Source organism: Gobius niger (genome assembly GCF_951799975.1).
Source record: "Gobius niger genome assembly, chromosome: 5".
In the NCBI taxonomy this organism is placed as follows: Eukaryota; Metazoa; Chordata; class Actinopteri; order Gobiiformes; family Gobiidae; genus Gobius; species Gobius niger.
Window position 1 is genome coordinate 20,135,856 of NC_136856.1, and position 27,499 is coordinate 20,163,354.

The window sequence follows — 27,499 nt, forward strand, 5'->3', positions numbered from 1 at the left end:
GAGGCAAGTTAGCTAATGGCGGAATAATATAAAGTTTCATTTAGCCGCCTTTTCTCCTGCAGGTAAGGAAATCAATACTGTTGAGGTGAATCTATGAAGTCTTCACTTACCTGGTGGCAAAGAACGCATACACAGAAGTCCCAACTCTTTTGGAGACAGCTTTTGTGAAGTTACCAAGTCTCATATGATTTCTGGAGTAAAATACCGCGCGGTCCTTTCTCAGCAGAGGTTCTGTTGCCCTCTGTCTCCATGGAAACACGACAGACGCTGGGAGTCGCGCGTTCACAGAGGCGCGCGCACACTCAGCTCAAATGCCTGTTTGAATACTCTAAAAATGTGCAAAATACTTTCAACATTTCTAAACAAAACACCCAATTAGGTCACGTATTGGGCGGAGTACCGTTCAATATCTGAACGATGCTTTATCCGATATCTATAATAAAATATGTGTCGTCTGGCACCAGAAACAGAACAATTATGTGTGGAAGATCTGCACATTTACAATATCGGGTTCATCTCCAATGACAGGAAATGTGTGAAATTTGGGGGGAAATATGTGGCTAAAAATAAGGGGAAATCGTGTAAAAATAGTTTTGGGGGGAAAAAAGGGGCAAAAATAGGGAATCATTTTGGGAAAATTAGTAAGAAGGAACTCCAGAACGGAGATCGGGTAAGGAGCTCAGTTACCCGGGAGGAGCTCGGAGTAGAGTCGATGCTCCTTCACGTCGAAAGGAGCCAGCTGAGGAGGCTCGGGCATCTGTTTCAGATGCCTCCTGGTCGCCAGACATGTCCTATTGGGAGTAGGCCTCGCGGAAGGCCCAGGACACGGTGGTGGGACTATGTCTCCGAGCTGGCCTGGTGTCGCCTCGGGGTCCCCCCAAAACAGCTGGAGGAGGTGTGCGTGGATCGGGAAGTCTGGGCATCTCTGCTGAGACTGCTACCTCCGACCCGGCCCCGGATAAAGCGGAAGAAAATGGATGGATGGAGTAAGAAGGAAAAAACAAGAAAAAAAATTGGGAAAGATTGGGTGAAATGGGCCAAACATTGGGCAAGAAATTGAACAAATAGCAAAAAATGGAAAAGCAAATAATTTGCTTTGAGCTGAAACAACAAAGACACTTCCTTTAATATTGTCCCTGGACCAATGGCATCAAAGCTTGTTTTTTTTTTCATGCCTGCTTTAGAGATCAGTAGAACCTAACCTAAACCTGACTGATATCGTTTAACGGTATGGCCATAATCATGTACAGACAATGCTGGCATTTGTAGAAAATGGTGCTTTACTTTGGCCTAAAAGAAGAAAACTTGCCTACCCCTGGTCTATGGTCTTAACCACTGACACGCCTGTCCAACCAAATTACTTATATCTTTGAATAAAAACATTTACAGTAATAACGAAGTGAGCAGTTTATTTTCATTTGGCGAATTAATACAAACATAATCAAGCCAAATACAGGAAAAACTAAAGTGAAATAAGAAAACACAAGCCTTTGGTGGAAAAAGGGAGTGGCACATTTAGACTTTCAGTCATACCATAATACATAACACTCATAGAAAATTGTAGCAAACGTATGTACAATCAGCCAAAAAAAAGCATTTCACTTCTACATAATATATAACTGGCGGTACAAACACATCTCAGATCAAATATTTGGGCTCCTCAGTCACCTGACTAAGTGAGACGTTAACCAATAAATAATTATTGGTTGAAAAACAGCAGTGGCAACAGTAATATAGAGGCGAAGTTGTGGTTTGGCGCCTCCCGTACCCATAGAGTCAGTGGAGGGAATTATTTTTATCTTCAAAGACCGAACCTATACAAAAAACAAACAAACAAAAACTTTCATGGATTCCATAGTAGCAATTACGGTTTACTGTATGATTATCAGTAGTACACATACAACACATGTGAAATGAGTTGACTTACTATAAAGAACATAAGGGAGCAAGAGGACCATAACAGGGCCACATAATAACCGTCACTACCAAAGAGTAAACCACACAGCACCGTGAAGATCATCCTGGGGCAAAAATACACACCAAATAGATGAATAAATACAAAGCATTTTCAGTCATTCCAACTTCTTCTACAATTTGGATAGACATTTTGATGACATTATGTTGGTAGACCAGGTTTTAGGTTGACACAAGTAAACTTACCCTACATACTTGTATCCACTGTATGCCACGAGATCAAAGGTTGACAGATCACTGTGGACTGTAAGTAGATACAAGCTCAACAGCATCACCAAAACCTCAATGATGACCCACACGAGGGCAGTGCTGGCACACAAACCAAGGACTTCAGGACTAAACCTAGAAAACAATAAAACAGACTCAGCCCCTTTGTCACTTTGATCAAGGCATGAATGCACTACAAGGACAGATAAAAACCTTTTCTGAATTCCCAAGGCCATTCCAGCAAGTAAAATATATGTGATGAAAGCCATTGCTGAAAGAACATTTACAACAGGGATTAGTAAATTAAACATACAACTGCTATACTGTACATGTAATACATTATAAAGGGTTTATGCAGGCAGCAGAAAGACACATTTAAAGGCCCAATGGCTGTTTTTTCTACGTAATAAAATAGTTTTGACCATTGTAAGCGCAGACAGTTTCAATTTATTTATTTACTGTTGTAATTAAATGTAGCGCATGATGTTATTCAAGGCACTAACCCAATTTGTTTAATGAATTATAATGCACTGCAGAAAGCCTGTTTTATTTTACTTACTTGGTATATAGAGATCAGGTGCATTGACATCCTGCCTAGGAGTTAAAGGGCTGTCCCGGTGGTATCTGACTTCCCAGTCCTAGAAAGAATAAAAGGGAGGAGAGAGACAGGATATTGTAGAAACTTAAGCTTATACAAATACCCATAAAACAGTAGTGAGCAGTACAAAGATGACAGTTAAACGTTCAGTTCATAGTAAACAAATGAAATATACCTGATGTGTGTAAGGAAACATGAGGATCAGGAGCTTCTTTAGCACGTATTTGGTGTCAACAGCAAAGAAATACTTCAGCTTGTTCAGAGACATGAATCGACTTATCTGAAAGGCAAGTGAAATTAATGAATCGCAGACCTGAGGCAATACGCTGAGTCAGAGATTCAAATTCTATCTCCCTAATGCATCACCCTGGCTTTGAGTCATCAAGGCATGTATCAATCGTATTTTACAGTGAAACCACAGTTTAGATAACAGCGTCAGTTTAGTCTAGAAAAAGCAAATAACTTACCGAGTTAGAGAACAACTACTTTATACAATCAGTATAAAAAAAAAACATTGATTTGTAGCGCTTTATTAACACCCCTCACCTCTTTGTTTACCATATCCTTCCCTTGGTTTGCTAAAGATGAGCCATACATCATTGCAGCATTGGCCATTGGGTCATCAAATAGGTTGTTCACGCCAGAGCCTCCTTGCATGTCAGCTGAAGGGGTGTACGCAGGGGTATAGTATCCTTGACTGTTCATCGGTGCAGTGGAGCTGGTGTCATCAAACAGAACAGAGTCTGAAGAAGGGCCCCCCCCTCGCGTCCTCTGTTTGGCTACAAAATGCAATAAAAAAACAACACAACTTTAAACATAATAGGTTTTTTAGTCAGAAGGATAGTGTATTCCTTTAGCTAGCAAGTTACTGAACACAGGATGATGTATATTCACATAGAGTTCGGGAATGTGACGTCATATCGCTAAGCATTATGGGATTAGCAGCAGTTGTAAACTAATGGAGATTTTAAAAGTTAAAATACTGGAGTTATTGTTCACATTAAAACACTTGGACACCACAGTGTGTTAGATGTATTTACCAGCAGTAACTCAGAAGCTAACGGAGTTGTTCCACTGTTTTTTTCTCCACTTTTTATACTGTTTTAGCTAATGTTAGTCTATGGAAATGTATGCTAACAGCTGCAAAGATGGCGGATCTCCATGGTAACTGTGGACATTCCCGAACTCTATTATAAAAGCAGGGAGCACAAAAATGAACCTCAAGAGTTAAGTAATAAAATGATATTTGTGGTGCAGCTGCCACTACCACACACAATCTTAATCCACAGAAGACTGATTGATAAGCAGTAAGTAACTTTGCTACTACATAATTAACACAATAAATAAACAATCTTACTTGATCTGTATCCATGATGTGGCAAATCCATCGTGATTCTGTCCTGGTTTAGCTGAAACGAAATGACACGTTAGCAAATGAAGCAACACCCCGTCCATTATTTGTCCAGTTCCGACAAAACTCATAGCAAAACCAAAAAAAAATCATCGTTATCCAATGTTGTCGATCTAACTGGGAAATTATCTCAAACTTGATCCAATCTCGGGGTCGTTTGCATTACATTACATACTCGATTAGCCTGAACAACTTTAGCTAGACAAGAGATGTGTTTCCCCCTCAAACCAAGTTAAGCTTCTACTATTGAGTTGAATTATGTTATGTTATGTGATATGAAACAACTGACGCTACAAAGGTGTTGCACAGTTTTAATACAATTAAAAACGGATGGATTAAACTTACCAACGCAGCTAACACCAAACATCGGAAAATAGCTTCGTGGCTACAGAGACAAGCCCCGCCCCCTCGCAGGGATTGGTCTCCGCCTGTGCACGTGCAGCTCTGTGCCTGCGTGGCAGCTCAGCGCTCTGGGGCTTGACCTGAAGGGAGCAGGAAAAGAAAACTTACATTATTTCAGCAGATACAACAAAAGGCAAACGCGCTCACAGACCATAGACCGCTATTTCAAAAACTCATCATCATATTACCATTACACCATTAATAAGTAACACTAATAATACAACTTTAATATCCATGTTACAAACTTATAAAACAGACCAAATCTGATGGGCTGATTTATAATAATAATAATAATAATAATAATAATAATAATAATAATAATAATAATAATTATTATTATTATTATTATTATTATTATTATTATTATTATTATTATTACTATGATAATAATTATAATAATTATAACAATAATGCATTGATTTCATATAGCTCTTTTCTGGACACTCAAACAAGCTTTACATTGAATTATTCATTCACTCCGGGATCGGGCAGAGCAAAGGTATATTTTAACCATAGTAGCCTTGATCAAAAATGTGTGCAGTGACTGTTGTTCAAATGTCAGCCTCTACTTTCTATATTGCACAATTGTATCATTGATCTGGTAATGTGACCTGAAGCAAAAGAAAACAAAAGTGATTCTGATGCATTTCTTAATAATCACATCAGCATGTGATGATGAGTACAAAAGGAATGCAATATTTAATACCTCACAGTCTCAGTTCCTGAGTTTAAAAATCATTCACACACACCTTAATCCTACATATTGTACTGCATTAGGCAAATGAAACAGTTACTTATTGTGTTTTTAATGCTTTTTAATGTGTTTTTAATGCTTTTTATTGTATTTTTACAGTGTTTGGTGTTACTGTGAGGCACATTGAGTGTCATGTACATGAAATGTGCCACACAAATAAACTTGCCTTGCCTTACTCTGATTGTGTAAATTAATCCACAAACTGAAATGTGTCACACATATGTTCATGGTGTAACATGGTTGATAGAATTGTGCCATCACTGCATTCCTGGAGCTGTAGTCATGCGTGACGCTCACCTTTATCCCACATTTCTTCTATGATACTATCAAGTACTGTACGCCACAAAAGAACACATCCCATGTGTGCCGTTCTTATTACAGAGTGTGTTGTAGTAATCTGAAACGTGATAGCAGAGAATGAAGTGAGCAACAAGGCTGCTGGGTGTTTCAGTTGTTTCTTTTGTCATTGTAAACTTACACTGTTTATTTTTAACATTAACATGAATATTACACTAGTTATTAGCACAAAATGAAGACTTTAACAATGACTTAATTTGAACAGTTGTTACAGCAACAAACTGGAGAACAGCTTTTACCAGTAACTCTGTCCCAACGGACTAAGGTCAGCAGCTGCTGTGGTAGACTAAGACTAATGCTTATGGACTCATCACATTTCTGAGTGTTTACTACTGAAGTAAAACTGTAGAAAGTGTTGGTAAAATAATTGGCTGTGTCCTGACTCATTCCCACACTCAGTGCCACAAGCATGCACATTGATGTGGTGTAGAGAAACAGGAGCGTGCCAAAACCACAGGACAGCATGGTCCGGCTCAGTGGTTTAGACTCCCTCCATCAAATATCCTACTATAGACTACAATTATATATCTGCCAGTTATATCCTATGCTCGTTACAGGTCTGTTTGTTTACATGTTTGTTTACTGGTGGAACAAAAACTACTGAATACTTTTTAGTTGATGAATCGATGAAGAAAAAGGCCTCCACATTCGCAACTTCTAGATATTAAACTCGGCTAACAAGGCAGTTTCACATGAGGGGTTATTTGACTGATTGAGGAATCCCTCGCGCTGCTCTCAAGAGGAAACTTTCACCAAATATGGTCAATGACGTCACAGCACGTGGTGAAGTTCGTGAGAGATTCCAGACGACAGTATTTCCCGTAACAGCGGAGGGGCGTGGCAACAAGTGGAGTCGCGCTTTAAGAGTTTACAACTGTACAATCATTTCCAGACGCCGGATTTTAAGGACATGGCGAAAGACGTGAAGATATTGTGATCATAGTTTTAGTGTGTCTTAAGACCTTTTCGGATAAAGGAACTGATACTTTTCTTCCTTGTTCCCCCGCAACAAGAAGCTTTTTGGACTCGACCGAGTTACCGCAATAAGGTGGGCTTGCCCGAAGTTTGAATTGACACACAAGAATTTAGTTGGAACTAATTACAGCTGACGTGAAACTTAAATCACCTGGATCTAATTTTTACTTTAAACAGAAAGGATGTATCGAAACTTTGGGAATCAAGGGAGAGGAGACCCAGTGTACAGCAGCAGCTCTGGATCACTTGCTACTACACAGGAGCAGGTAGGAGAATGAGGAGCCTATGATAATCGTTATAATTACCATATTATGCGGAACCCATAAAGGTGTCCTCAATAGAATCGTTTTACTTGAATATGTACAAATTACAATGTAGCTAAAGTTTTAATAAAAGGACAAACTTGTTAGTCAACTATGTAGGCCTATGATAAGTCTTGTTTAGGATTTTTACTGTGCCAAGTTTAACTGCAGCCAATCTCAAACCCATAAACATGTATTTTTCTGTTGAATAGAAATTCACAATGGCTGGCAGCAGTCAGTTTGTTCCAAGCCTGAATGCCATTACTACTAATGAGAACCTTCAGTGGCTGGTCCAGCCCTCCCTGATGCATCCACCAGGACCTTCACGCTCTCCTGTGCCTCCGTACCCATCTCTCTCTGGCTTGCGGAGTCTGGGACATGGATCATCTCAGTCCCACCATTTGAGACCAGGGGTCATAAGAGCAGCAGCAAACACCACCACATCCACGAGGCGTAGGAATGATGAGCATGTAAGGAAAAAAAATCTACAATTGGCATAGTTATATAGGCTTAAGACTGAGGAATAATGGCAATTAGACGATACTATATTATAATATTAATACTAAATACTATAATATTAAATTAACTTGATTTCATGTACACTGTGTAACAACAGGTTTATTACAATTAACAATTATAATTTAGAGAGAATACATCACTACATAGGCTTATGTGTATACTTATGATGAGTAAAAATCAGAACATCATGCTTTTGCTTACACGCTTGATAGATTTCATAATCGTTTCCTCAGACACATTGACACATTTCCTGGGTTACTTTCTTGTAATTTCATGGCACCGGAAATGGAGTGTCATGTGATTCACCAGGGCAAGTCATAGCAGATGACTCACACCTGAGTCACTGCTGGGGTCCCAGTGTGACTCATCAACCAGAACGGGCGGGAAATGCTGGATCAGAGACAGTTTTTAACCATTCACTGCCTGCTCCAAATTAGCCTCAAAAGCACCACTATTACTTGATAAAGAAACCAGTGGCCAAGATTGTCATGACTAAAAGGAAACACTTGGTGGTAGAATTTCTCCATTATGGGTTTTTGAGTTGCGATTTGGCCAACAAGTACAGTAATGCAAACCTTTCCCAGTGGGGTAAATGTTGTATCTGCTTTTCAGTTGTCTCATGAAGAGATGGAGAGACGCAAAATAAGAAGAGAAAGGAATAAGTTGGCAGCTGCAAAATGCCGCAACCGCCGCCGGGAACTGACCGACACCTTGCAAAATGTGAGAAACACAGTAACAATATCTACATTCTGAAATGTAATATCTCCCTGCCATTTATAAAATGTGTATTATTCTTTGATCAATAGGAGACCGACGAGCTGGAGGATGAAAAGTCACGTTTACAAAAGGAAATTGCCGACTTGCAGAAGGAAAAAGATAAGCTTGAGCTGGTTCTGGAGGCTCACCGTCCAATCTGCAAAATAGAGGATTCTGATTCTGATTCTGAGCCCCACCCATCACTTGCCACTTTGGAGGGCATCAAGCTGGAGCCCGCGGATGAAAGTAGACCTGGGCCCTCTTCAAAGCTGATAGCAAAGATAGAGAAACCCAAACCCAAACCAAAGATAACCATCCCACCTAAACCCATGGCATCTGCAGCAGCAGCTACTGTGGCTTCTGAGTCAGAGTCTCTCCACACCCCAGTCCTGATATCTACACCTTCTCTCACTCCTATCACATATGGCATGGTTTTCACCTATCCAGCCAGCGTTTTAGATAGCAGTGCCCCCAGCTCCTCCCATGGTGCATCACATCATGGGCACGTCCATCAAACTCAAGCTGCTCAGCCATGTGGAATTGCTCATCGCCGCAGCAGCAGCAGTGGTGACCAGTCGGATCAATCGCTGCACTCTCCAACTATTCTCACCCTTTGACCAATATGATGGCATGTTTTAGCATTACTGACAACACTAATGGTTAGTTTTTTTAATAATGTATTTTGTGGAATACTTTTGTTGCAAAAGCATTTCAATATGTTTCACAGTAACTCATTTCAACTCTTTAGAAAGTTCTGTGTCTGTAGCTTTCTTTGTTACACTCTAAAGATTTAATATTTATAACTTTTATATAAAATATTGACTTTTGTATGTGTTTGAGGAGATTAGATGATGATACTGCATGCTCAATAGGTTTGATGATGAATTTAAGGGACAAAAAAATGCATTTAAAAATATGTGGTTATCAGAGGCACATTACTGAGTAACACTACCTATGATAACTGTGACTTTATATTGTTACTGAGAAAACCCGACTTTAGCTATTTTGTTTTTTTTAAGAGACCAACAGTTATCTGTGAGAGTGACTGACCACTAAGGCTGGACCGTAGGTGATGAATGACTTATAAATATTTATTTAGAGTGTAATATATTTTTGATAATGCCTTTTCTGGTACTCAAAATGCTTGTTAGGCAGTGCCTATGCATCTTTATCACAACAGTACTATTTAGTTAAAATAAACATGGAAATGGATCAAACTTGTTTGAAAATGTGTTTTGTTTGAATTAGATTTATTCAAAGCGACTGAGCTGAATGGTTCCCAGCCTTTTTTATCTTGTACCACTTGAGTCTTTTATTTTTACTCTGAGTAAACCCTACCTTGAGGAGTTTATTTAGAAAGAGATCAACCAAATGCAAATTCATAATTATTTAGTAATGTGGTATGTTCAAATACTCTTACCGTTTACTGCAAAACATCATTTCATCAAATTTGAAACATTGAAAATAACATTGAAATACCCCTCAGTTTCTTTTTTTTAAACAGAAATAATACCAATTGCCCCCAATAAGCGCTCGCAAAACCCGAGTTCCCCCGGCTGGGAAACACTAGTTTAAGTTTAAGTTTAATGGTTTTGTATAGCCCAATATCACAAGTTGCCTCACTGGGCCGAGTAGATTTACCATTTTACTAAAACAAATCCTGTTTTTAGAAGGTGGTTGGATATCTCCTCAAACTGATGTCATTCTCAAATGAAGTGTAATTGCTAATTGTGTCGTACTTTGTGTTTGATACAAGAAATACACATGACAAGGTATCATATGTCCACTGTATTTGTAAAGCTCTATGGGACTATCAGTATAGCCCAGAAACAACTAACAAAACAGATCTTTTAAAACTGATGTGCAGCTATGACTTAATATAAAATCAATTTAATACTATAGTTAAATTAGAACACATGTAGGTCAAAGTAATCTTGGAGTTACACAGGTAATGCAAGAACAGAAATTGTCGGTGGTTGTAGACTTAGCAGTGTAAATAAGCATCCACAACAGTCGAAGAAGAAGTCAGTCTGAAACATGAACGCCAAACAACAGAGGCCAGAGAAACTGTAAACTATCTCGCCTTCATTTAATATTTTACTTTAAATTAAAAAAAGTGCTTGGTGGACTTTTTAAATGTGAAAAAAGGTCCAAAGACATCAGTCAGGTCCAGTTAAATTTCACACCAAGCAACCACAGTAAACCTGAAAGGACCCAGAGGCTGTGATCATCATGCACACATAACACTCCACTCCTGTCCTGAGGATGTGAGTGCATAAATATTACACATTAATGGGAATCTAACAAAAGCATTTTACCACAACTGACCACTGCTATTGTTTTTCAGTAGAATAAATAGAATAAATATGGCTCAAAACTGGATTGAAAAGATCTTCAGATTTACAAGTTAAAGATCCGTGCCATAGTCCAGTGCAATAACAAGGTTCTAGTAGTAGGTTAGCCCAATGCAGAGACAAATGAATGTGACCCACTTATTTGGTCCCATTTCAGATTTCGCCGTTATACCACTGAAAAGGAATAAATCAGCAAAGTGTAAAAACACATTTATAAAACACTGAAAATTTAAGATACATTATCAACTGCAAAATGTCCTAGGAAAGTCCTGAATATGTCTGTGGCGACGATTTAAAACAGTGGCACTCCGATTGAGCAGCATTCAGAAAACCCTTATGCCTTTGCACCATAAGTCTGTTCAGTCCATCACATTATTGTTGAGTTGGTCCTGGGTGTAACATGCCCTCAGTCATCGGGAGAGCACACCAGGTGGAGCTGGTCGGGGCTTCCGACACTGCCCGTGCTGGAGCTGCCGTCCCCCAGGTCTCGGGCCACCATGCAGGGCAGGTTAAGCTCTGTCGATCCCCCGGGGCTAGAGTCACTCCGGCTGACACACTCCTCCTCAAGCACCAGGCACAGCTCCTTGAGATCCAAGTTCTCCTTTACCAGCCCGTCTTGCAAGCGTTCCAAATCAGCAAGCTTCTTCAAGTAGCCCCCTAGATCCTCTCGCATCACCTTGGCAGCATGGTGCCCAAACAGCTGCCATTCACGGGCCAGCTTTTTCACTTTTAGTCTATCGTCGTCAAGGAAGCAGCACAGGTCTCTCAGCTCTACATTTTCCTCCTGCAGGCGTTGATTGATGACTTTTAGTTCCCTGATTTCAAGAAGGTGTCCCTGCAGTTGTTTATTCACTTCTTTTATTAGTCTTCCTCGCTGAATCAAAGCTGAAATCTTCTCCGTCTCCTCTTTGCGGAGACGGTTCACCAGTTCTTCTTTGGAGCAGGACAGCAAGTCTTCGTCGGACACCTTTGACAGCTCCCTATTCAACACCTCGCCTTCGCTGCTCATTTTGGGATATATGAACTGACTTGTCCCTGAGAATAAATGCGACGCGCCGACTCTTCATCTAACCCTACGAGAACGGAGCGGAGACCACAACCATCGGGCTCATCCTTTTTGCCATGTCGTGTTTTCCAGACGCCACAGTCCCCGTATCGCTCACTGCCAGGCGAAATCGATGCAAAAAACGTGTGATCATCCGAGTTCCGTCCGTCGTGGCAAATCAAACCTGATGCGCACAAAATAAATCCCTGATTAATTCGGGGAGGATAACGCGCCGCAGACCCCATTCATGTCAATTGTGCATGCTCGTAAAGAAGCGCACTCCGTTGAAAAGGCCTCTGAGGATGTGACTGCCCTGATTTTACCTCGTCACAGTGGTCTATCCTAATGGCTTTTCTGCACGATATAGAAAGGCCCGCTGAATCCACCAAGGTTTAATCCAGCAGCCCGAGCGCGCAGCCTGCAGATGTTGTTTTTTTTTACGCAGCTGACATCGCGCTCGCTTGGTTGAATAAAAAAACAACAGCAACAATTACGTCTTTCCATTCAGCGAGTCCAAGCAAAACGAAGGGAAGCGTAATTCAGGGCTCTACACGCTCCTCATCGCTGCTCATCGCCACTGACCGGAGCACCACAACAATGTCCGCCTCCGCCACTTTCTCAGCTCTGAACCCAGCGCGGAGTGTGTGCGTAAAGCTGCTGAGAGACGGAAACGCACCGCTCCCCTAGTCATACAACATAAAAGCATAACTCGTTTCAGTATATTATATCGGCCTAATACAGAGTAGGTTTTCATAAACATACCGAGGAACCTAATATCATACATAAATAATAACTTATAGGGCGGTGCGACCAGGTTCCCCAAGCACAATAACGCTACACATTTTATTTTATTAAATGATGAGGAAGTTACAGAGGTAGTAAAATGTCCACGTTTGATTTGAAGTGAGTTTGTGCTATGACACATCCGCTTTCTAGCGTGGTCTGGTCACCATCCAAATAATAGATTTGCTAACTGACAGGGATGATGCGCAGTCAGGACTCTAGCGCACTTAAACTATATGATGTGCCTCATTGGAGAAAATCACATGGCATGACATCCAATGAGCTCTCTGTTACTGACTTAACCATTCAAGTTTGAACTAAAAAGGTGAACGAACGCAGCCCCTTTCTATCATACCTATTAGGGCAAATGTTAACAGAAATAGGCTTCCCACTGGTTGAGCCATGGGCAGCAGCGGAAAGTGTGACGGCAGCTTTTTCCATGCTTTTCTGCTGAGGCATTCAGCCACATCCTTCCGCCCCGTGTCCCAACTTCATTGTTACACTGAGGCCACAACAATGCAGGGTGTTAACGGCCAAGTGCAGGCCGTGGATAGAGTCTGATCTGTATGTCACATGAGGTCAGACAGAGTGCAGCTATGAATTCAACAAAAAACACTGCAAGAATTTGTTGGTTTCACATTTTTGATTGAAAAGTAAAGTGCTGTTTTGGTGTAATGTCATTTATTTAATGATTGTGGATTTTCCTTTTGAATAATGCCAATGTACCCTTAAAGACTGCTTTCTGTCCCCAAACTGAGGGCGCCTGAAATTATTTATCTCCATTGTTTAAAATTTGTTGGAGATTGCAGGCAGAGGGGTTTAGCTGAGGGGTTTAATCTGACTACTCTAGGAGAAAAAAGATTTGATGTGAACAAGGGAGAGCTCAAACTTAACAGTGGTTCTACAGATCATAACCACAAATAGGACCACAGACACAGTTGTGGTGGCTCTATTTCAAACAGTGCATTTATTGATTGTAGAGTTGGTCCACAATGGTTCTCAACATGGTATTTTCTGCCATACTACCTTGAGAACCCCCAATCAAAGCGAAGCAAGGTCGGAGCTGGCCTTCCAGTATGGGAGACATGGGATTAGCAGGTGAGTCAAGAGTTAGAGCAATGAACCACAGAAGCAGTTTGAATCCACCTCTAAACTATATACATATTGTCACCTTGTCCTTGAGCAAGGCAGTTTACCTATGTGGTGTGTCTGTGTGTGCGTGTGTATGATTGATTAATGATTGGAACAACCGATGGCATAGTTTTGCTTCCCAGTCTGCCTCACGGCAGCTACATACTGTGTCTTGCCAGTGTAAGATACAGATGACTCTCTGGGAACGCCCACAAATGGTCAAGGCTGACTCAGCCAGAGGGAGAAAACAAAGAAGGAAATATAATACTCTTTCACCTAATACACCACTTTAACAAATGCTGAATTATGCATGTTATTTTCTACCAAATAAAGATAACATAGAGAGGTTTCAATTGTGAAGATCCAGACCCTCTGTACGAGATGAGTACGAGGATATAGCAAGACCAGGCAAGGAGCCAAGTGGTTCAATTGCTCATAAGTATGACACGTTGCCTTCTCTATGTAGTTCACTGTGAAGCCATATGTCACAAATTGTGGAGGGGAAAATAAGCTCTAGATCAGGGGTGACCAAAATAGGGCCCGGGGGCCAAATGCGGCCCTCAGGCCAAGTTTCATAATTATACAATTATAACCTCTAAACAAACTATTGTGGAAATGAGATGGTTTTAAGGCTCCAAACCTAAATAAAGGTGTGGGACTAGGGTTAAAATTCCGCTACGCACACTTCAATATGCGGCCCTCAATGAGAAAGGTTTGGACTCCTCAAGACAAAGAAATTAAATTTGAGAAACCAGGTAATCACAGTAAAACATAAGATTTCAAACATTTGAACATCGCTCATTGAAATTAAATACTCTTTTTTAGTTCTGATTTGTTTATGCCACAAATTTTGGTGTATTTTTGTAATGTCTTTTACTCACTAAAGAGTTTTTTAACAGCACTTTTCCTCTACCCAGATTTTATTGTTGTTATTTATGAATTTTGGACATGCCAAGGGCGCAGTGAGTCAGATCAGCTTTATCTAACTCTAGAACCTACAGTCTTTACTTTAAAAAAACAACATTTGACTTTGGGTGTATAATTCTATTTTTTGCAAAGACATACTCACATTAAAACATGGTAACACTAAAATCAAACAATCAATCTTTTTTTTTCATTTTTCAATTGTCAAGTGTAATGGATTAAACAATTATTTATTATTATTATTATTATTATTATTATTATTATTATTATTATTATTATTATTATTATTATTATTATTATTATTATCATTGTTATTGTTATTATTATTATTATTATACAAAAGAGAAAATGAGTTTATTCCGGGCAACAATGGTTAATGTCATAAGCCCTATGAAGAAAAGTCTTGTTAAAAAATCTCATTCACGTGAGTGCAGTACTTTCCTGTGACGTAAGCGAAACCGGAAGTATGTCCTGAGCGTCGGCTGTTGTTGACGTTGATATGATATTATACTGCTCAATGTTGACATTGCGCTTGTTGAGGGGTTTCTTTTAAGAAAGCTAAGTCTATTCTAACGAACGGCAGCGTCATCTAATTTCTAGCTTAACTACTGGGCAGTATTCACGAACAATCTCAGTATAACCGCTTTAAACTCGCTAGCACTGCAGTTAGCGATCACAGGAGCTACAAAGCGGCTCAATAAACTATGAAAATCAAATTGTAGGTCTACAAAGTTTGAGTCCGGGCTTGTCGTTTGATCTGTTCCCCAGCAGCCTGTGAACTACTTAAAGGTATGACCTGGTGGTGAAGTTTGTGCATTTATAATGGCTTTACAACGGCTAACTGAATGTTTTACGTCTTTAGATGGCTGTGGAGCTGGATGTTTTTGTGGGCAACACCACTATTATGGACGAAGAGGTCTATCAGCTCTGGTTAGATGGTTACACAGGTAATGGCAGGACGGTACAGCATAATCATTGCCAGGTTCTTCAGCTTCATCAAGCTGATAAACCAAAATATTCAATTAGACTCGATTTGAATGTGTGTTAAAAATGCCTTCAAGTCAGCTATGCTTACTCTCAAAAGTCTCACTGTCTAAAATCAGATGAATTGTAGTCTTGACCTCATTGTCATCATATGTTTTGCTTGTGTTGTGTCTTACAGTGAATGATGCTGTGAGGGTGCGCATGGAGGGGGGTGTGCTAGAGGAGTGTGAGGCCACTGCTGATGTGCTTCACAGTGACACAATGGATCAGTACAGGACCTTTCAGATGTGTGAACGTCTTTTGCACAGTCCTGCCAAACTCGCCAATCAGCTGCTTTTTCAGATTCCTCCTCATAGACAAGCAATGCTTATAGAAAGGTACTGCTGCTACTGCATGAAACTTAAATGCTGGACAGAATTATTTGCAATGATGGCTTACTTTTGCGCTTCTCAAGCCAGAGGTACCAAGTTTCTCAAAGCACGACACTGTAGTCTTTATTCATTCACATCAGTTGTGGTAAGCTTCTATTGTAGTAGCCACCACCGACCACCGCCAACCGCTCACACTCTCTTTCATTCTGGTCTACTGTGCATGTTTTTAGTGGTGGGAGAGAACATGCAAACTCCAAACAGACAGGCTCCTCTGGCCGGGGATTGAACCTGGGACCTTCTAGCTGTGAGGCACAAGCGTTAACCGCTGCATGTACTGTATGTCTTCTTTGTTTTCTCCAGATATTATGCCTTTGATGATGCATTTGTTCGTGAGGTGCTGGGAAAGAAACTTTCCAAAGGAACCAAGAAGGACTTGGATGATATTAGTAGCAAAACTGGTGTGACACTCAAAAGCTGCAGAAGACAGGTGAGCACAGTCATATTTGATCAAACTAGAGCCTGCCTGACAAAAAGGTTTATTTTTGAACTATCAGGAATGATAAACTGTATTTATATTATGTTGTTGTGCTCAATTATAGTTTGACAACTTCAAGAGGGTTTTCAAAGTGGTGGAGGAACTAAAAGGACCCCTAGTGGAAAACATCAGGCAGCATTTTATTTTGTCAGACAAGTTAGCCAGGTAAAGCTCAAATATCTTTTAATGCTGAAGAATATGCACACATAAATGTTATCTTCAAAAAGAGTGTGTAGAATAATGAAATACGTGTTTTTGTTCAGAGATTATGCTGCCATTGTTTTCTTTGCCAACAATCGTTTTGAGACGGGGAAAAGAAAGTTGCTGTATCTAACTTTCCAAGATTTTGCCTTTTGTGCTGGGCAGCTGATCAACAATTGGACTGTGGGTGCTGTCGGTGAGCATGTTTCTTTAGTATTTACTATTATGTCACCACTTTTAAGTTAGTAATATAAAATTGCAATAATAATCAATGCTACATACGGAAATAACCAGATTTATTGTTAAATACCTGTAATAGCTTTTCCCCCCCACACAACAAATTTGTTTTATGTTCTTGGGAAAAATATTATGTATTGAGAGTACAGCGCATTTCTTGTAAATGACCACTAGAGGCCCACATTTTCATGTCATTTAGACTGTTTTACATAAGATAAACTGGGTGAATCGGTCAATTTTTCCTGATACAAACGTTTTGTTACAGATAACATGGTGGAAGATATGGATGTTGATCTTGATAAAGAATTTCTACAAGAGCTAAAAGAGCTAAAAATATTGATAACTGACAAAGACCTACTGGATCAACACAAGAGGTCCTGAATATTTACACTCAATATAAGGATTATTCACACAAATCTAACCCTTACTGCTATATTTTTATGTTTAGTCTTGTTTGTACAGCTTTACGGGGAAAGACAAAGGCATACAATGAGATGGAGGCTACTTTCAAAGTAAGGAAAGTGCTCTGCTCTGTCATTAATTCACGCTCACCGTGCTTAACTGTTTTACGTCCTTTTGTAGAACCTTTCCAGAGGTCTTGTCAACATTGCTGCGAAACTGACCAACACAAAAGATGTGAGAGACTTCTTCATCGACCTTGTGGAAAAGGTGTGGTTTGACTGTCATGAGTAACATAACTAGTCATTAGAATTGCTCCACATCGTTTGTTACTCCCTCAGTTTATAGAGCCCTGCCGTTCAGACCGGTGGACAGCTGCTGACATGAGACTCTTCCTAACGCACTACACCAACTCTGCACACATACTGGATACATTCAAGTAAGTTCTGTGTGTAGCTTATCAGTTGAAATATGGTGCCTGGCTAGACGCCTGCGATATCCAGAGCTAAAAATACAGACCATAGAAACTTTAAAGACACGCTGATGATGACAGAAACATATATTCTTTGGCTGCCTGTAATTGCTGCCTCACTCGTAGTTGCTATATTTAACCTCTAATATTGGCGCCCCATTGCTGCCAGTGGGTGTCACACTATTTTGCCCTATTTCTTAAACTGTAGTCACCTTGTTTCTCTTGCAAGCTCTCAGGAATGTAGTTACGGGTTTACACAGGCTGCCACCATTTGACACTTAACAAAGAGATATTCATAGAAAGAAATCGGCTGTCAATCACTTGCCAGAGAGAGAGGGCCTCACTCTTTTAGTCATCACCCACATGTACAATACTAGTTTTCAAAATACAGCATTGTTTTTCTTAATTTACCCTGTTTACTGTCTTTCTACCCAACAGACACCAGAATGTTTGGGACCGTTACATGGGTGTCGTGAAAAGCTGTATCTTCAAAATGTATCATGACTGAGATTTGATGAACTCCCCTGTGCTTCCCGACAGTTTTCCTCTCCGGTCCGCTTTCATTTTGCCACTGTTTAGGTTTATTTGTTTTGTTTTTTTGCATTTATTTGTAAATAATATCAGATTTACATGAGTGTTGTCTATAACTGTATTCATATTATAATGACGATATTTTTTAAACATGGCAATTAAATGATGGAATAGATCCAGTTTGTGTGTTTAGAAGTGTCATTATTACAATTACAGAACTACAGATGTTGTCACAAATGTGTAATAAAACTAGTTCAATGGTTAATTGTTAAGTTTGGTCAAAGGCGACAGAAACTGGGGGATAAAGCTGGCCAAACCTGGGAAGATTTTAACAATGCGATTTTTAACAACAAGCCATGTAATGTCAGCTGTCATCTCTCCACCACCCAGACAGAGAACAGATAAACTGTTGGGGGTTGTGTAAAGATTTACATGGACCCCCACACAGTGGGCAGCAACAAAATGCATTACGTCAATTACTCCCACAGACGGCAAACGTAAACATGCATACAAATTACGATTGCGGTAAACTCTTGGCAACACTTCGTAAATAGATGTTGGACATTTTGTAAAAAGGAAATGATGAAATATCTCAAACTTTTTGCAAAACAATGGTCCGTAAACAGAAGGAAATGACATAATGCACTAGTCATACAAAGAGGATGAACCGGGAAATTGGTCAACATTATAATGCAGGTTTTTTATATGATTTTTACACCAAGATTCTTTGTTAAGTTTTACCTTTTTATCTACTGTATTTTTGTCTACATTCCATTGACTTCTTTCTTTGCAGCTAAAAATACTCTGCTTGTCAGATGGTGAGCAAGGGCTTTAGTTGCTTTATGGAAAAAAGGGAGTGATTTGGGCTGTATAGATAGATGGGGGGTAAGTGGTAAAGGGAGGGAGAGCTTTGGGGTTTTGCAGAGGTTTAGTTTAAATGGAACCAGGTGTGTTGTGGGACCAGAGGAGGGGGCATTGGGTAACAGGACGGGGGGTGCATGTGGCAGAGCCCTGTGCCTGAATCTGAGAGCTGTTGTTCCGCGATTTGGACAGATTCGGAATTGTGGTATTTGGGCCGCAGACCAGGAATTTGCATCCTGGGGGGTCAGGCCAAGGGGGTTTGGAGAGTGGAGGATGGCAGTGCAGGGGGGCAGGGGGGGCAGAATGGGCCGTCCCTCTCTCTCCATGTCTGTCTCCTGCTCGTTGGTCCTCCCTCCCTTTGCATGTGTTCAGCTGCTCCAGCTGTCCTGCTCCCCACTCACTCTCTCAGGGCCAACAGGCAGGAGTTCAGGGAGCACTTCTGGACACCAGTTCTGCCGGTCAGTCCCAGCTACGACCAGCACGGATAGGCCAGTGAGATACAGCTCGCCCTGACGGCAAATCTGTGAGTTCAGTGTTTATTTATTTACTGTGAAGAACCTTACTTTCGCATGTAAAAATGTCAGATCATGATTGCTGTAGAGGAGGTAAGATGCTCACCTAACATGCTACAGCTGCACTGATATGTTTGAATGTTGGGATGAGCTGCTAATGTGGCCTACAGTCTGCTTTTGATGGTATTTCAGGAACTGTAATGGGGTAGACAGGAAGAGGGTCAATGACTCAAACTGTATATTGCAAAACAAGTATATTTCATTTGAACACACTCACAGTCATAATTTCATGTCTCAAGTTACTCTCTAGTATGACACGTACGCAAACAACAGTCATGCTGAATGGTTAAACAAGAACATGCTACTTAGCAATAGCGCAGTAAGCTCACTATAACCAACTACAAACACAGATGTCAACATCCTACAGGCCGCCAATGAGTCAGTCTAAAGATGGAGGAAAGTCCATCCGGTGCACTTCAGCACCTCTGAGCACTTCGGAGCATGTTTACAGAGCGAAGGGAATGGAACGAGTTCACCAATAACGGCACAGGTGCTATAGGTCACTTGTAATAACCAATCAGAACAAGTTTCACTACAAGACAAGGTGTCAGACATGTCAGTCATGGAAGTGTTAATTTACAGTAAATGTTCACTGTTCAGCAGGGGTTTTGTATCAAAATGAAGCATAAACGGTATGACTAACAGGTGTTGGAACAGTTCTCCAGGATGATGCTTTGATTTCAAAACTTGAGCTATTTCAGTGACCCCTCCAGCACAGGAGGTAGTGGTGAGAATAAACAGCAGACTTGGCTGCATTTGTTCTCTGAGAACTATGGGGGTTTCCCATAAGTCTGGGAACCACAGTGGTGGCAGGGTATCCCATCTTGACAACAGCACCCACATCCTCACCGCGGGGCATTCCAGAAGTCCACCCTTCTTTAGTCTGCACTGGGACCAGGCCAACACCCGGTCCACATCCAATGGCCAGTCAGAGACTAGACTCTGACTGATCCTCATTTTTCTTTTTGAGGTTTTGAGTCACATTGTTTCTGGCTGAAAGGACTACTGAACCAATCCACGGGGTCACACTTGTGGCTGTCTGGTTGCATGCTGGTACGTTTCACTGGTCACTGGACATGCTTTATTTCTTTTTGCAGCTTGAGGATCACAAATGGCTGGTGAAGTCATCCAGTTAGTATGTTTAGAGTGTCCACGTAACCCTGTGGCCTTTTGTTTGTCTAAACATGCAGTAAAACAATAAGCCGTGCCACAAAAGTGGTGTGTGGCGTACCAGCGTGTCTCCACGCACGTACACACTATAACTTACAATTTACAGTTTCCAACTGCTCTACTTTGTGCAAACTTACACTACACTTGGTTTCACTGTGTATCTGCACCGGTATCTATTGTTGTATTTGTTCATAAAACGCTAGTTTTAGTTTTCAGAAAACTCATTGACTGAGGCAAGATGATTTAAATCTTGTTTCTGGTGTAGGTAGATGCTTCAGTCCTGTTGTTGTTTCAAAGTTTTCTAGTAGCAATAGCAGCAGTTAGTAACAAACATTTCTAAGAAATCACACCCTTTGTTTTTTTTTGGGCTGAAAGGATAGAGCTCATCATTCTCAAATCATGGCCGCAGTTTGGTTGATAAACAGTGAATCAAATCCAACAGCCAGTGTTTCTCAGTGTCAGATGTCATGTCTCCATATTGTTAAACAATTGACTGACACGCAGTTCAGGCATTACACAAAGATAAGCCTACATTTCTGACTCTTTTCTTCATTTTTTCTCACTCGGACAGGTTCCCCACTTGGCAGCGGTGGACCTCACGTGCTGCCTCTTGTCTGTGAAGGGCTGCAGGCCGTCGGAGCTGCATGTTTGTGTGTCGTCTGCTCCTTTTTATCACCCATCAATTAGCACATTAATATGCAGAGTGTGTGTGTGTTGGCGTTGTGCGTATGTGTGTCCGTGCTCCTCCACAGTGCTATTTCACAGCCGCCCACAGAAAGTGACACCTACACGGTAAGGATGGATGACTCTTCTCTAATGTCTTTCTTTCTCTTATGATAATATTACCTGTTTATCATTTTAACTTGCTGTTAATGTTTGGAGTTGAAGGTGGGGTATTAAGTGAATAAATCAACATTACAATTGTTATCAGTGAAGTCAATATTTGATTTGATTTACCTCTGGGGACATGGATGGGTGATGGTTATGAAATATTCATTTAAATTCCTGCATACGCTACCTTTAAATTATTCCTCACTTGTGTCCTCCTCGTCGTCATCTCACCCATATTTCCACAGCCTTTTCCAGCCTTTGAGAGTTATAGCAGGGGGTAATTTTAGTTTTAATTCCATGTTTCTTTCAGTCGTTCATTTAATTTTCCATGCAGGTTGCAGCAGTATATTTTCTTTTAAATGATCGTAACTCCTTTTTTCCAAACATTGGCCTTAAAATACATCTGTTCACAGTGACATTTTGGCCAAAGGAGAGTAGTTGAGAACGCCACATTCACTTAAGCTTGCACAGGCTCCAGTTCACTTTGGCTCCGCGTTGCTACATGAACAACAAACCCCTCAGTGAGCTAGTGTTGTTTTTCATGCTGTGCCAACAGGAATTTATTATGTCTTATGAACATATTTTGCAACTCCTTGGCTCACAGCAACTTTCCACACGGTTCTCACACTCTTATTCTCTCCATAGGAATGCACAGATGGCTATCACTGGGACCCTCAGACTGAACACTGCAAAGGTAAAGACTTTAAAATGCCGAGACTGTCTTAAGTATTGACCGTAACATATTTTTATCTGGCAGACATTAATGAGTGTGAGACCATTCCCGATGCCTGCAAAGGGGAGATGAAATGCTTTAACCACTATGGAGGGTATCTGTGCCTGCCACGCTCTGCCTCTGTCATCCCTGCCCCAGAACCTCCCATCACACCCACAGAGGCCTTCAACCCCTGCCCTCTGGGGTACGAACCGCAGGGCGACAGCTGCGTTGGTGAGTGTCTTTCGTCTCCCCGAGGGGCAAAGGTAACAGGTGGCCATAGGACGAGCCACGAGAAGTCCTGCTGATGTCGTCGTAAGTGTGATTTTACTGTGAGGGACATGTGGCAGGTGTTGGGTCTGGGGGAAGCATGCTGCCAAGTTTGTAGGTGTGAGTGAGTGTTCACAGGGGGTAGACACACAGTCAGACTGGAAGAATCTGAAAGATTTCACACAAGGGCAGCTGCTGTGTTTTGGGGCGTTCATATGATTTGTCATCTTTGTGTTTCTTCTCATCAAGTCAAATGGGGACAAGCGTGTCTTGTCTTCTCAACCAAACCAGATGATGCTTTGCTCACAAAGTGATTATTCCTCAAAGCTTCTGTGTCTTTGGACAGATGTCGATGAATGTGAGAGAGATGAACATGACTGCCAGCCCAGTCAGCAGTGCATCAACACGCTAGGTGCCTTCACCTGCCAGTGTCCTGAAGGTTACCGCAAAGTTGGCACTGAATGTATTGGTGAGTTTATTGGTCTTGCAGACGGCCCGATTTAGTAACTGCGAATGTTGTTGTTGGAGTTTAGTAAACTGAAGTCTTTCTCCCGTAGACATCGATGAGTGCAGGTACAGGTACTGCCAGCACCGCTGCGTTAATGTGCCCGGCTCCTTCTCCTGTCAGTGTGAACCTGGCTTCCAGCTGGCAGGAAACAACCGCTCCTGCATCGGTCAGTCTGACCACATCCCACATCATTATGAGGCTCCCACACTCAATGGCTGAGTTTAACCCCACATTTGGCAAAAATGTATTCTGAGTAGAAAATGACCCAGCATATTTTTGCAGGCTACACTTACTCTGTTCCAATTATTGGCTACATCATTCTTAAGTGTCTCATTTACTATGTTCTGTTCATTCAATGGAACAGATTATAGTAACTGACATGGTACTATGCCCATACTCAAGAAAACAATTAACTAGACCTTTAACTTTATCAAGAGACAAAGTGTGCATCAGTATCACCCATGAGTGCTTTTTTTCCTCTTCAATTTACAGATGTGAATGAGTGTGACATGGGTGCCCCCTGCTCACAGAGGTGTTACAACACGTATGGCACCTTTCTCTGTCGCTGTGACCAGGGCTACGAGCTGGGACCGGATGGTTTTGCTTGCAATGGTAGAAACTATGCTGCTATAGGACTGTGTTTCCAAGTAAATAATAATTGCAAATGGTTTATTTGCAGATATTGATGAGTGCAGTTATTCAAGTTACTTGTGCCAGTACCAGTGCGTCAATGAACCTGGGAAGTTCTCCTGCCAGTGCCCGGAAGGATACCAGCTGCTAGGCACCAGACTTTGCCAAGGTAAGCACCTGTGTCTCTGTGAAACATAACCCTCTTCGGACGATCTGTCTCAAGTCTATGTATCTACATTTTTCCACAGACGTAAATGAATGTGAAACAGGTGAGCATCAATGCACTGACACACAGACCTGTGTGAACATACATGGACGGTATCAGTGTGTCGACACAAACCGCTGCCAAGATCCCTACGTCCAAGTGTCTGAGAAGTGAGTGACACCCACCAAAGCAAAACATTTCACTATTTAAACTGATAAAGGGAAAAACAAGTGTATTGGTAGGTGTAAACATATTTCCTCATTAAGGATGCTGGAAAAAAAGGAGAGAAGCAATACAGTATTTGAGGGCTAAATGTTTCAGTCATACTGCTCCATCTGCTGGTTAATTTATGAAGTGCCGTTTGTGTAATGACCCATTAGAAAACACAGTTCTCTACTGTTTCTGTGCAGCCGTTGTGTGTGCCCTGTCACCAAACCTGCCTGCAGAGACTTACCATTCTCCATTGTTCACCGCTACATGAGCATCACCTCAGAGCGCACCGTCCCATCAGACATCTTCCAAATCCAGGCCACCAGTGTGTCTCCTGGCGCCTACAACACTTTCCGTATTCGCTCTGGAGATGAAAATGGTGATTTCTACATTAGGGTAAGGAAACCATTACACAAGTTATACATAGATCAAATCATATACACTGTGTATCCAGAAGGGGTCTCCAACGTTTAGCTCAGGAGCTTTTACCAGTAACTCTGCACCCTTAATAAAGTAGCCTCCCAAAGCCTTTATGAAACCAATGACCTGATTAACCAACTGTGGATGTATCCAGTTAACAAAGGTACTCGAGTGGCCTCTGTTGGTTGTACTTCACAGCCATCTAGGACTCTGTCCCATCTTTTTATTTTTTTGTGATACATTTTTTATTTTTGCACTTTACACACAATTGTAAAGACAAATAAAGCAACAAAGATAAAAAAAAATGTCACCCCCTCCCAAAAACAACATCTTCTTTTGGATATCCCCCAGTGGGCAAAAATATACATGCATCTCGCTGTGTGACATTTTTGTTGTTAAACGCTACTATCTTTTAGTTTATATATTTGTGAGGTTTTTTTTGTGTGTTTTTCTTTTGTTTCTGTATACTGTATATACACTACGATTGAAACGTTTGTGGTAACTTAAAATGTCTTTATTTTTTAAAGACAAGCCCTGCCTTTTTCCATGAGGATAACAGTAAATTAATCACAAATACAGTCTATTGTTAATGCCATGAATGCTTATTTTAGCTGAAAACAGGATTTTAATGGAATACCTACATAGGTGTACAGAGGCGCGTTTCTAGCAACCAATAATGTTAAATTAATAAAAATAAAAATAAAAATAAAAATAAAAATAAAAATAAAAATAAAAATAAAAATAAAAATAAAAATAAAAATAATTGTGTTAAAGGGTAATTGTTGAGATAAAGAGTATTATATGCAAAAGCAGATACTAAACTAAAAATAAATGCTTACTTTAAGATGTGACACCATATTTATACCAACCATTTGCCCATGTTTTTGCTTGGGTAAATGTAAAGGAAAACAATATGAACTTTCTATGGGCTGATGTGTCAGCCTTGCCACTAGGTGGCTGCTGTCTCCCATGTAAACGGCCTAAGCTCAGAATGATTAGTTTCTAGAATGAGCCTGTGTCCGTAATAGTAAAAACTGAATACAAAAATACATATTCCACAGTTTGAGTAGTTCCATCATTGTCATTATATAAAGTCAGCTTTCCTGGTGAAAAAAGCTTGAGACCCCTGATGCTCTGTCACTGAAACTTATTTCATCCATCTCATTAATCTGTAACAGACACTCACTGATATTCTTGTCATTTTGCAGCAAATAAATAACATCAGTGCCATGCTTGTTTTGGCCCGCGCAGTCTCTGGGCCTCGGGAGTACACGCTAGATCTGGAGATGGTGTCAGTAAACCCACTGCTCAGCTACCAGGGCAGCTACCAAAGCAGCTCAGCCTTGAGACTGTCCATCTACGTTGGCCCATACACCTTTTAAAGAAGTAAACAACAATCAAAACTCAAAAAGCAGGTTTTTAAAGCGGTCGAACCAGTCACTGTGATGTTTAAATTGTAACTTCAAACTGTAACCCTCAAGTTGAATATTGAACTAGGTACAGTGTACAATGATTGTGTAGTGTCTTACATACATAAAGCAACACCAAATACTTTTTAGCTCCGCCAGACTTTGTGTTTAATCTGCTTGTCCTTCCTCAGCACAAAATGTCTACAATTCATCACATCGATATAAGAGCTATGTGGCCATTGTAGATTAGAGGGGATCCTGTAGCTGCTCACTTCAGCTGTGGGTGAGAGTAAATGAAAGTGCGTGGCATTTTTCTGCTGCCTTCAGGTGAAATGATTCACGCCGGCGTCACCACAATCATCTGTTTCACCAGTTTACATCCTCATCTTCTGCTCTGCCTTGTTTGTCATTTTGAAATCCTTCAGCTCTGTTTCCTGTTGACACACCTGATTCAGTAACCACTTATATCAGACCTCACGACCTCCACACTTGTCATGTACACCGTCACTGCTGTCCCGCGCATCTCTCATTGTGTTTTACTTCGTATTTTTGTTTGTAATTGGAACTTTAATAAATACTACACTTTTCATTCTTTGTCTCATTTGCTCTTGCATTTCGGTATGTCATACTGTGAAAATGTAGCTTATGTGCTTTGGGGCAGCTTCTGTTTTCCCACTTCTGACTTTAACTGCAGCCAAAACCTGATTGATAGAGACTCTGCTGGGTTTCTATTTATAGAATTATGTCCACTGAGCCTGAATCCACAAAACCAGGGGAAAAAAACCTTAAGATACAGATGGGGGAGAGAAGAGAGTGGGGAAAGCCCTTCTTCCAGGGGCTATATTTTTTTCTTCGCTCCGCCCCATCCCACACAACCTCCCATCTTCCTTCACTGAGGGGGGGTGATGACTCACACTTTGAAACTGGTTTTACGTAATCGAAGACGCGGTGAATGGCCACCAGGGGGCAGCAGACACTACAGCTGTTCTCTCCTGAACCAGTCTGAGTATGAGATGCCACAACCTCAGAGCTGCTAAGTGAGCTTACAGTTGCTGCTGTTTCCCCTTTATGCAGCTGTGGGATGAAACTTTGATGGCAACTTTGTCCACTTTGAGCAAATGTAACAGCACAAATCGCGGTTAAAGCAATAGTCATCAATGAGGCCCGGACAACAGAGAGCGAACGCAAACATGCTGGGTATTTATTTAGCGTGGTTGTTCAGAGATCTATTTTTTACACCATCTTTAAGTGGCTGCTTTGTTCGCTGAGATGAGGTGTCTTACCCAAACAAGTGTCATCCAGCTCCATGGTAAACGCTTAACTCACCACACAGCTACCCATTTACCGAAAGAATAATGTGGTATATTCAAAATGTCCTTAAATGGATTAACAAAATGTCACTTTAACTGATGGACTAAAACTAAAGCACTTGTGAATAGGCTATGATTTAATAGCATAAAGGAAAGATATTATTTCGTA

General features: G+C 40.9%; 5 protein-coding genes across 6 annotated transcripts; 3 read left to right on the plus strand and 2 right to left on the minus strand.

Annotated features, from left to right (window-relative positions):
* Window positions 1–1,438: 1,438 nt before the first annotated feature.
* Window positions 1,439–4,641, minus strand: yif1a (Yip1 interacting factor homolog A). Its single transcript, XM_079557202.1, has 9 exons — window positions 4,536–4,641; window positions 4,137–4,188; window positions 3,326–3,558; window positions 2,955–3,059; window positions 2,741–2,819; window positions 2,395–2,452; window positions 2,161–2,316; window positions 1,928–2,021; window positions 1,439–1,814 (listed from the first exon to the last, which is right to left on the minus strand). The coding sequence occupies exons 2-9, from the start codon at window positions 4,165–4,167 to the stop codon at window positions 1,665–1,667; spliced, it is 906 nt and encodes a 301-aa protein (XP_079413328.1). The 5' UTR covers window positions 4,168–4,188; window positions 4,536–4,641; the 3' UTR covers window positions 1,439–1,664.
* Window positions 4,642–6,573: 1,932 nt separating this feature from the next.
* fosl1a (FOS like 1, AP-1 transcription factor subunit a) lies at window positions 6,574–9,479 on the plus strand. The gene is made up of 5 exons (XM_079556667.1): window positions 6,574–6,751; window positions 6,856–6,944; window positions 7,193–7,450; window positions 8,112–8,219; window positions 8,306–9,479. Exons 2-5 carry the CDS (start codon window positions 6,861–6,863, stop codon window positions 8,870–8,872), a joined length of 1,017 nt encoding a protein of 338 aa, XP_079412793.1. The 5' UTR covers window positions 6,574–6,751; window positions 6,856–6,860; the 3' UTR covers window positions 8,873–9,479.
* Window positions 9,480–9,944: 465 nt separating this feature from the next.
* On the minus strand, window positions 9,945–12,307 carry ccdc85b (coiled-coil domain containing 85B). Its single transcript, XM_079556461.1, has one exon. The coding sequence runs from the start codon at window positions 11,616–11,618 to the stop codon at window positions 11,016–11,018; it is 603 nt and encodes a 200-aa protein (XP_079412587.1). The 5' UTR covers window positions 11,619–12,307; the 3' UTR covers window positions 9,945–11,015.
* Window positions 12,308–15,103: 2,796 nt separating this feature from the next.
* Window positions 15,104–18,265, plus strand: fibpa (fibroblast growth factor (acidic) intracellular binding protein a). Of its 2 annotated transcripts, XM_079556459.1 has the most exons (11): window positions 15,104–15,281; window positions 15,355–15,439; window positions 15,655–15,853; window positions 16,208–16,334; window positions 16,447–16,547; window positions 16,646–16,779; window positions 17,086–17,194; window positions 17,269–17,332; window positions 17,403–17,489; window positions 17,561–17,658; window positions 18,130–18,265. In XM_079556459.1, exons 2-11 carry the CDS (start codon window positions 15,355–15,357, stop codon window positions 18,197–18,199), a joined length of 1,074 nt encoding a protein of 357 aa, XP_079412585.1. In that variant the 5' UTR covers window positions 15,104–15,281; the 3' UTR covers window positions 18,200–18,265. The 2 variants fall into 2 exon arrangements, with proteins under 2 accessions (XP_079412585.1, XP_079412586.1); XM_079556460.1 differs by lacking the exon at window positions 15,355–15,439.
* Window positions 18,266–19,424: 1,159 nt separating this feature from the next.
* Window positions 19,425–26,623, plus strand: efemp2a (EGF containing fibulin extracellular matrix protein 2a). Its single transcript, XM_079556726.1, has 11 exons — window positions 19,425–19,606; window positions 21,397–21,617; window positions 22,302–22,350; window positions 22,414–22,602; window positions 22,985–23,107; window positions 23,196–23,312; window positions 23,639–23,758; window positions 23,826–23,945; window positions 24,025–24,151; window positions 24,392–24,587; window positions 25,820–26,623. The coding sequence occupies exons 2-11, from the start codon at window positions 21,522–21,524 to the stop codon at window positions 25,991–25,993; spliced, it is 1,311 nt and encodes a 436-aa protein (XP_079412852.1). The 5' UTR covers window positions 19,425–19,606; window positions 21,397–21,521; the 3' UTR covers window positions 25,994–26,623.
* The last annotated feature ends 876 nt before the right edge of the window (window positions 26,624–27,499 follow it).

Bases quoted from the DNA above. Each gene is read 5' to 3' on its own strand.
- yif1a (XM_079557202.1), bottom strand. From the start codon at position 4,167: ATGGATTTGCCACATCATGGATACAGATCAA. The intron at 3,559-4,136 runs GTAAGATTGTTT...TGCATTTTGTAG, and splicing joins ACATCATGGATACAGATCAA to CCAAACAGAGGACGCGAGGG. The intron at 3,060-3,325 runs GTGAGGGGTGTT...CTTGCCTTTCAG, and splicing joins AGGATATGGTAAACAAAGAG to ATAAGTCGATTCATGTCTCT.
- fosl1a (XM_079556667.1), top strand. From the start codon at position 6,861: ATGTATCGAAACTTTGGGAATCAAGGGAGAGGAGACCCAGTGTACAGC. The intron at 7,451-8,111 runs GTAAGGAAAAAA...TCTGCTTTTCAG, and splicing joins GGCGTAGGAATGATGAGCAT to TTGTCTCATGAAGAGATGGA. The intron at 8,220-8,305 runs GTGAGAAACACA...TTTGATCAATAG, and splicing joins TGACCGACACCTTGCAAAAT to GAGACCGACGAGCTGGAGGA.
- ccdc85b (XM_079556461.1), bottom strand. From the start codon at position 11,618: ATGAGCAGCGAAGGCGAGGTGTTGAATAGGGAGCTGTCAAAGGTGTCC.
- fibpa (XM_079556459.1), top strand. From the start codon at position 15,355: ATGGCTGTGGAGCTGGATGTTTTTGTGGGCAACACCACTATTATGGAC. The intron at 15,854-16,207 runs GTACTGCTGCTA...TGTTTTCTCCAG, and splicing joins CAAGCAATGCTTATAGAAAG to ATATTATGCCTTTGATGATG. The intron at 17,490-17,560 runs GTGTGGTTTGAC...TTACTCCCTCAG, and splicing joins TCATCGACCTTGTGGAAAAG to TTTATAGAGCCCTGCCGTTC.
- efemp2a (XM_079556726.1), top strand. From the start codon at position 21,522: ATGCAGAGTGTGTGTGTGTTGGCGTTGTGCGTATGTGTGTCCGTGCTC. The intron at 21,618-22,301 runs GTAAGGATGGAT...TTCTCTCCATAG, and splicing joins CAGAAAGTGACACCTACACG to GAATGCACAGATGGCTATCA. The intron at 22,603-22,984 runs GTGAGTGTCTTT...GTCTTTGGACAG, and splicing joins GCAGGGCGACAGCTGCGTTG to ATGTCGATGAATGTGAGAGA.